Below are 8960 nucleotides of genomic sequence, written 5' to 3' on the forward strand. Positions count from 1 at the left end.
GCAGCTGGAGACGGTCCAAACCCCTGCTCTGGGCATAAAACAAAGATCAACCCCCAGGGACCACGGATAGAAATCTTCCGTGGCCAGCGTGCTGTGTCAGCCCTGCGCGGGGCTGGGGAGAGAAAAGAGGGATGGGGCGTAGAAGCCGCCTACTAGGCCCCGTCCCCCACCCCACGCTGGAGCCTGAACCTCACGTGAATAAAGGAGGCGTGTGGACTGACAGCCTGACGAGGATCAACCTGGTCAGGGCTCTCAGGAAAGCCTCAGTTATGCCTGGCGCCAGGGCGCCTGGCCGCATAGTGGCTGCACAGGGATGTGGGGGAACAGGGAGCCTGCATGGGCCTTGCTAGCGGGAAGGAGACAACCTTCTGTGCGCCCAGAGAGAGAGCGACCTGGTGGGCTCTTGACTGCAGCGGGTTTATGGGCGTTGCCTCGGCGGTACCGGCGTCTAAGGGGCACTTTATCCAGGTTCTAAGACCCGGATTCTCTGGGCTAGGTTTAGGTAAGTCCTAGAAGCCAAGCAGCTGGAAAGAACAAAAACCAAGAGAAACGCAGGCTTCAGTTGGCAACGGGAGAGAACGTTAGTTTCGCTAGTTTTTGTTTTTTTCTTTTTCTGAATCTTGAAATCACCAAAGAGGCGAAGAAAATTGGGAACCAGACGGAGCAGAATCATTCCCCCACCCCACCCCCACCTATACACAGTTTTGCCTAGGGGTGTTGGAGCTCAGCTTCCTTTTTGTGTGCGCATGGGCCACCAGCATGTACACACACTCAAGGTCTCCCACCCAATGGGGCCGCGCACTCACCCCCATCTTTGGATCTTTGTGCCTGAGCGCTTGCGATTCGCAGCAAAGCCAGGCACACTCTTCTCTCTGCAGACCCACGCCTTGCTTTGGAGACAACAGCCTTCTCCGGAGCCATCGATAGTTTCAGAATTTAAAGCAGAAAGACACTGGTGCCCCTGTAGCTAAAGAATGGTCGTCCAGGTGCAAAGCCCTTTCCACCGAAGGTCTCTCCCCACCACCCGGGGCCTGCCAATCTCAATATTCTCTGGCCCTAGTGCCTCCAGAGGCATCCTAGCTCCCCTGGCGGCCCCAGGGGCTGCCTTCCCCTTCCCGCAACATTTCCGCTGCCTAGTGAAGAGCCCCGCCTCTCCCCCCTCCCGACGGGCTGTTCTTTCTCCCCTCTGCCTGGGTCACCCACTCCTCTTGCGGTTGAGGGACCCTGCATGACAGCTCTCCTCTCTGGTCCCCACTCCCAGCCGGCGTCTGTTGCCGCTCGGGGGGGCGTTATCCACAGTCCCTGCGACTTCCACCAGCTCCTTCCAACTGAGGCTGGTCTCTTCCAGCTGGCCATCCTGCCTGCCAAATAATGGTTCGGGGTGGCTGGAGCCAGATGAAGGGCGCCACAGATCGGCCAAAACAGGTCCCTGTTTTTTCAAGGCCAGCAGTGCACACAGGTCTTTCCGTGGGCCTGAAAGCAGCACAGTTGCTCCTTACATGATGACAGGCAAAAGCCTATCCTGCAGGAACAAGATGGTCCCTACCAGCGTGAAGTTTCCAGAACCTCTGGGGACCCTACAGATTTCCCCCAGAAAACAACCAGGGCCTCCAAGAGGCGCCAGAATGCATGTGGGTAGAGAAATTGGAAAGGTGCATTGGAGAGTCAAGGCCTAGACTCCGGCTCAGGATTTCAATAGGCGGAAAAGACACACGCCACCACTAAGTCACCTCCCTTGTGAGGACAGATCCTGCTGTCAAAACTCTCTGAAGCAAACCCAGTGTGCGCTGAATTCTAGCCACTTCACCACCAGTGCAGTCTATAAACACTGCTTGACCTCTGATGCAGAATAGCCGCAGCTCACACAGACCGGGCGCTTCACAGTGGGCAGGCCCTGCGCTAAGCTCCTGGCATGTTTCGCTTCATTTAACCCTAGCAACAACCTTGAAAAAGGTATGATTGTCTCCTTGTTATAGGTAAGGAATGTCCATGGCCACACTAACTAGCCTGAGTATTAGAACCAAGAGCCATCAAACACCGAAGTTTAGTAATAATGCCTTGATTCTCTTTTACATACATGCTCTGTGCAGCCTCCGCTGCAAGTGTTACAAGGGCAAATGCAGCTGGCACCCTGCCCTAACCAGGGCGACCAGGCAGGCACACACAGCTATAGAACTAAGTGGGAAATAATAAGTGACATGGCTGCAACTTCAGAGGTGAGAGAGAGAGAGAGAGAGAGGACTTCCGGCCAGGCGATCAGGGAGCGCTTCCTTGGAGGAGGCAGTATTTGAGCAGAGTCTTGGTAAATAGCTTTCAGCTGATGGAGACAGGGCCAGGAAAGATGTTCCAGATGGAGAGAACAGCTTAAGCAAAGGCAACAAGGCGGAAACTGACATCCATAGATCGATAAAACATTCCGTCTCCTCGCGGATTCAGCGCCCGGTATTTACCGGCCAGGAATTTTTCTGCCGCAGCAGCAGCTATAAAAACCACACTCTTGGGTCATCCTTCCCGGGTGTTGGTTGGTGGACAGCGACGTTCCCAGGACTGGTCCAGGTCGGCAAGGTACAATCAGGCGAGGCAGGAATCGGTGGTTCAAACACCCGGGTCAGTGCAGCCTCACCAGAAACCACAAGGACTGCAGGACTCCACACCAGCCCATGTCTATTTCTGGTAGCTCCACGGCATCCAACTTGGCAAAAGCGGGGGGCGTGGCTCATGTGAGCCACAACCAATGGGGAGGGCGGCCGGGGAGCGGGCACCGCCCCCAGACGTGACGCAGAACCCCCGGACAGAGGCTTCTCAGCCCGGGCCCCAGTCCTTGCAGTGGCTGTAACAAAACCCAGACCCCCAGGTCCCGGCCAATGGAGGCAATTTAGACTGGAGTGGGACCGCGTCTGTCAAAAGCCGGACTCGGCAGCAGCGGCAGAGGCCAGAAAGAGAACTGGAGCCGCTGCGTTGCCTCCCCGCCCCCGCCGGGATTTATTGAGTATTTGGACTGGACAATTAAGTGGCCCTGATGATGTTACCAAGCCCGGTCACCTCCACCCCTTTCTCAGTCAAAGACATTTTGAATCTGGAGCAGCAGCAGCACTTCCACGGTGCGCACTTGCAGGCGGACTTGGAGCACCACTTCCACTCGGCGCCCTGCATGCTGGCAGCAGCTGAGGGGACGCAATTTTCTGACGGAGGGGAGGAGGACGAGGAAGAAGAGGGCGAGAAATTGTCCTATTTAAACTCACTAGCCTCAACCGACGGCCACGGGGATTCCGGGCTCTGTCCCCAGAGGTATGTCCACACAGTCTTACGAGACTCGTGCAGCAGGCCGAAAGAACTTGAAGAGGAGCCCGAGGTCGTGCGGGACCGGAGCCAAAGTGAGTAGAGGGGGAAAGGAAATGCACTCGCATACCTGGAGCACTGGCGGAGCGCCCGCAAACAGCCCACAAACCTTACCGGCAAGGCTGTAAGCCCCTTTAACCTTTGATTGGGGGCATGCCTCCTCCCTGGCCAACGACAGCTCTACAAAGTATAGGTACCTTCGAGGGAGCAGGGGTGGAGAGAAAAGGAAGTGGTGACCCTGACAACTACTCCGGCAGAAGGACAAGACGATGCAGCCCCTGAGGGAAGGGAAAGTGGTATTGCTGTCTTGAAGCTGATAGGCAACCCAGGGTTAGCTCTTGAGTCCTAACAACTCACGGTATTTTTTGCTGTCCTCCCAGCAAGGGGGTATTCCCAAAAAGGGGTAGAAACCTGAATCTTGTTCACTTTCCCTCTCTTAGGCCAGGGCAGCCACCCTCTCTTTTCCAGGACAGCCCAAGCAAGTTGCGTCGCTAGAGTCCGCAGGGGTAGGAACTTTATAGAGACCAGCTACACTTTTCTGCTTGGAGCTCAGCTGTCCCTGAACCCTGGCAGAAAGGTGAGGAATGGTAGGTCAGTGCATGGGAACACAGTCTCTTCTGTGCGACCATAGCTCTCTCTCTCCCCTGAGACGCTGGCCTTTTTCGAAAATTCGTGACGTTTTGCTTTGTGTTCTGCGCCCAGAATAGGAAACGCAGCAAACTTAGTCTGAGATCTTGATTGCTCACATGGACGGGACATGAATTGGGTAGGCAGATGGGATAACCGAATAAAGCTCCCAAGGAAGTGTATCTGCGGGGAAAAAATCAAAGAATCTCTTTCCCCAAGAGAAGGTTTAATGCGGCAGAGTCCAAGGCCCATCTATGGTCTGACAGCTTAAAATCGGCATGAAACTGTCCAAAATCAGTCAGTCAAACCTCTTTTTTCTCTGTAAGGTCAAAGATATTGTCATACACATTTGCATGTAGTCATTTATAAGCAAAAAAAATTGAAAAACAGTCCTTAGGCAAGGCACAAACGTCACTCTCCGAACAAAGATTTTCGCGCAACCCATGCGTATCAGCCCCCAAATATCAACGCGCCTCACACCTTCAGCTATGTGTGGTGGAGTGGAAAGCAAATGAGTTTGCAAATACGGTAGTTAATGTGTAGTTGCAAGCCTACATTCTGAAAATAGTCATTAGCACGTCGAGCCGCACATTTAATACAGGGTAATCTCTTCTCTCGCAGATGCTGAAGATCTAAATAAAAGCGCACTAACTACCCCTCCCCACGGAACGCGCCTCCACCGGCTGAGGGCGTTCTTTGGGTACTCGGGCTGTCGCAGGGTCCCAAGGCGCCAGGAGCCACAAACCTTCCAAAAAGTCCAGGCATTTACTACCACACGCTCCGCGCCGTCACCCTAAGGGGCCAAGGTGCTCCAGGACAGGAGTCGCGGTGAGGCCGGGAACAGCTAAGGGACGCTGTTGTTTTGCTTCTTCCGCAGAAAGCTGCCAGCTGAAGAAGCCTCTAGAGGCTGCGGGAGATTGTAAAGCAGCGGAGGAGAGCGAAAGACCGAAGCCGCGCAGCCGCCGGAAGCCCCGGGTCCTCTTCTCGCAAGCCCAGGTCTTCGAGCTGGAACGCAGGTTCAAGCAGCAGCGGTACCTATCCGCGCCTGAGCGCGAGCATCTCGCCAGCAGTCTGAAGCTCACGTCCACGCAGGTGAAAATCTGGTTCCAGAATCGCAGGTACAAGTGCAAGAGACAGCGGCAGGACAAATCTCTGGAGCTGGGCGCACATGCGGCCCCGCCGCCGCCGCGCCGTGTGGCAGTACCGGTGCTAGTGCGGGACGGCAAACCCTGCGTCACGCCCAGCGCGCAGGCCTACGGAGCGCCCTATAGCGTGGGCGCCAGCGCCTACTCCTACAACAGCTTTCCTGCCTACGGCTATGGGAACTCGGCAGCCGCAGCAGCCGCAGCTGCTGCCGCCGCTGCCGCCGCGGCCTACAGTGGCAGCTACGGCTGTGCGTACCCGACAGGCGGCGGCAGCGGCGGAAGCGGGGTCTCAGCGGCGACCACCACTATGCAGCCCGCCTGCAGTGCGGCTGGAGGCGGCCCCTTTGTGAACGTGAGCAACCTGGGGGGCTTTGGAGGTGCCGGCGGAGCCCAGCCCTTGCACCAGGGCACTGCAGCTGGGGCTGCGTGCGCTCAGGGCACTTTGCAGGGCATCCGAGCCTGGTAGGAACTGGGCAGGTCACACGGCAGGCGCTCCACCGCAGGCTGGCGCCTTGGGACTGAAGCGCGAGAAAGGCCGGACCCAAGGGTCAGGTCCCCTCGTTAAAAAAACAAATACACGTCTTGCTTCCCAGGACTCTGGATCACAGCTTACTAGAGACCTGGGGAGGCGGGTTCCGGGGCGAGGAGGATGCAGGGATCCGGTAGCCTGGACTGTCTCTGAGGCAGCAACGGGAGCTGGGCGCTGGGGAGGACGACAGCCCCCAAACCTGGCAGCCAGGGGCGGAGGTTCAGGAGGCTAGGACTGTAGCTGCCGTTGTGTTCTTCCAAAGCGAGAAGGGCTTCTCTCCGTTGGCTTTATCTCCGCCTCTGGGAAGCATTGGCGGAGAACCCAAGGACAAAAAGTTTTAAAAGCATGAAGGAGAGAAAAATGAGGGTCGTGGCTTGAAAAATACCAGGTCCTGGGGATCCTCTGCCCACTTTGCGGGCCTGGAACACCAGGCCACAGTCGATTTTGACTTCCCAACTGCCTCCCCGCCGCAGCGGATACCTTGGCTCGGACCTCCAGATTGCTGGGCGGGGGACGCAGAAAGAACTCTTCCAGGAAAACCAGGCGAGAGAGATCAAAATTGGGGGCGGGGGGCACTGAACAAGTCCGGGACCTGGCAGCCCACTGGAGGTGTTACCGGGTTTCCTTTCTGTTTCATATTCTTTATTCAGCACATATTATCTATATGTATAACTATATCGACACACCGTGTACACACACGCTGCCATACACTACAGGAGTCAATAAACGAGGTGCAATATTTCCAAACGGTTGGCCGGCTATAGACTTTGCTTAGCCCAAAAGAGTGAGGGAAGGATCCTTTAAATAGGGCGGGAAAAGAAGAAAAAGGTGCGAGGGGGAAAGCGTTCCTCCTTGGGCGATTGCAGGCCTGGTCTCCCCTGAGCCAGGCTCCAGGCTGCAAGTCCGGTCTCTCCACGGCTTTGTTCATTAATTTCTATTTGCTTTTGTGGAGAGGACAGGTTGGACACTTGGGGTTGGGGCTCCGGGCTTTGCAATCCGCCCAGATTTTACCCAGATGTTTGGATTAGTTGTCTGGACCCACGTTAGATCAAGGCTGAGACTCTGCCCCACCTAGAGAGTCACCAGGAAAGGTAAACCTGGCTCCTCGGCCCAACATAGGCGGCGCGGAGGCCGTCACTTCGTCCGCTACCGCCCTGGCTTCCAGGGCGCCCGGAGGCGCTACCCTGAGCCCGGCGGTGGCTGGGCTCTCCCCCTCTGCCGCCCTCCCTTCTCCCCCGGAGGCCGCAGCTTTATGTGGCTCCTTGTCACTTGCGGAGAATGCCTGTGCAAGGCCTATGCTGCCACACGGCCGATTGTGAGTGTGCCAAGGCGGGTGAATGGAGAGGCCTCAGAGCGCCGCGCCATTGTGGGGCCGGGCCTGGCTGAAAGGCGGCTCCAGGCCGGGAAGGTGCGGAAAGAATGGCTTTTTATTGGAGTCCAGAACAAAAGGTGTGGTAGGAAGGCGAGGTCCCCTGCGTTAACAAAAACCCCAGCGCGTCGGATTGACGTCCCCCCGCCCGAGCTCCCCATTGCTTCTCAGAGCGGGGGCTTTGTGCTGCAGTCTGTTCAACAGAGGGACGGAGAAATGCGCGGGGGTTTTGTTCCCCACTTTTTGTGCACTGGGGGAGGGGGCGGCAAGGGGGACGGGGACTGGGCGGGCAGCAGGGAGGGGCGCGCTGATTAGGCCAGGCAGGCTGGGGCCCTGAGACGTTCAGCGGGAGTCGCCGGCCTGAATGCAGGGTCATTATTGCTACAAGTTTAGCAATTTCGCCCTTACTGGAGGGGGTGGGGCTGCTAGGTTGCTGGGGGCCGCCCGGCCGGGGAGCTAGAGAGACGCGAGGAGGAGGAAGAAAAAGGAGGAAGGAGGTAGGCCGGTCCACAGGCAAGGGAGCTCCCCCACCCCTCCCTGCCTGCCCCAAGCCCTCTGACCGCCCAGGATGCGACTTGGACACATCCAAAAGGCGGGAGGCCAGAGAAGTGGCGCTTGGGGGGTGGGGAAGACCCTTCTCCCAGCCTCATGCAGTGGAAAGACCCTGCAGCCCAGCGTGAACTAGTGCAGCAGTCTGCTGGTTCCTGAGCTCCTCACTGCCTCTCTCTCACCCTAGAGCTGGGACACAGCGTATCACCACCACTGCCACCACCTTGACGACCCTAAGTCCCCTTCCTAGGGAGCTTGTCTTCTGGAGCCATTATTTTCCCGTTATCTTTGCTTAGTCTAATGGCTAGAGAGGAAATTCTGGTTCAGTACCCTCTTCTCGCTATCTGCAGAAGTGAAAGACTCATTCATTTACTCATCCCACTATGCACACTGAGCACTTACCATATACAGGACTCACTTGCACTGTTCTGGATGCTTGTGATGGAAGGGAACAAAACCACTGTCCATAGACACACAGAGTTTATTTTCAGGCATATGTTGAGGGGGCGACAACAGTCAAATAAATGTAAAAATAGATTAATTCTAAAACAGGAAATTGAACAAAATGCTGGAGTGGGGTGTCCTTTGGAGTGGGTGGTCTGGGAAAGCCTGTTGAGGAGATACATTTAAATTGATGCCTGAATGACAAGAAGGAAGCCCATCCAAACAGGACTTTGCTATCTCAGGCTTCATTCCTCTGCACACGCCACCCTCTGTCTGGAATCCCCTTCCACTCTCATCCTTCTGGTGACCTCTTACTTCTCTTTCAAGGCCAAGCTTCTTTCCTGAGTCACCCAAGTAGAGGTAATCATTCCTCATTTGTGCCATCAGAGTGTTAGGTACTTTCCAATATCATAACATGGTATCCTACAAAGATTTATTTTCCTGTTTCCACATGAGCTCATGGAGCGCCAGGCTGGCATATTTTCCCTCTGGGCTGATACCACAGTAGTAGTTCTTGGGGCAGTTGGGGGATGCCTCTTCCTGCTACTCCAGGGTCTTGCAGATCACCTGGTGCTGTTGAGCAGCAGCCTTGAGTGCTGGCTGTGAGAGAAATGCTGAGTCAGACCCTTGGCTCCCCTGAGCCTAGCCTGAACCTCTGGTAATCCATCCCAAACCCAGTAGAAGGTCTTATCTTCTCTGCCTCATGATGCAGCTTAGGGACATGGCTCCTCCCTCTTTCCACCAATATTGTATATCTAAAAACCTAGGATAGATAGGAGGCTGAGAACTTGCTGAAGACTTTGACACCAGGACACAAAGTTTGGGAATTGGGAAGGACTTGGAAATAGGGAAGAGATAGGTGGAGCTGGAAAACTGGGATGTATGAGATAAATCCAAGACTTGCATCTGAAATTCAACTCAACTTCCCCTACATTTGCTAGGTGCAGAGCATAGTCGA

General features: G+C 55.7%; 1 protein-coding gene across 1 annotated transcript; it reads left to right on the top strand.

The window, feature by feature from the left end:
- Positions 1–717: 717 nt before the first annotated feature.
- Positions 718–6387, top strand: NKX2-3 (NK2 homeobox 3). Its single transcript, XM_053584539.1, has 2 exons — positions 718–3374; positions 4844–6387. Exons 1-2 carry the CDS (start codon positions 3020–3022, stop codon positions 5575–5577), a joined length of 1089 nt encoding a protein of 362 aa, XP_053440514.1. The 5' UTR covers positions 718–3019; the 3' UTR covers positions 5578–6387.
- Positions 6388–8960: the final 2573 nt, after the last annotated feature.

This window comes from Nycticebus coucang, chromosome 3 (genome assembly GCF_027406575.1).
Source record: "Nycticebus coucang isolate mNycCou1 chromosome 3, mNycCou1.pri, whole genome shotgun sequence".
Taxonomy (NCBI): domain Eukaryota; kingdom Metazoa; phylum Chordata; class Mammalia; order Primates; family Lorisidae; genus Nycticebus; species Nycticebus coucang.

Coding starts and splice junctions, on each gene's coding strand:
- NKX2-3 (XM_053584539.1), top strand. CDS start 3,020: ATGATGTTACCAAGCCCGGTCACCTCCACCCCTTTCTCAGTCAAAGAC. Junction 3,375..4,843: donor CGTGCGGGACCGGAGCCAAA/GTGAGTAGAGGG, acceptor CTTCTTCCGCAG/AAAGCTGCCAGCTGAAGAAG.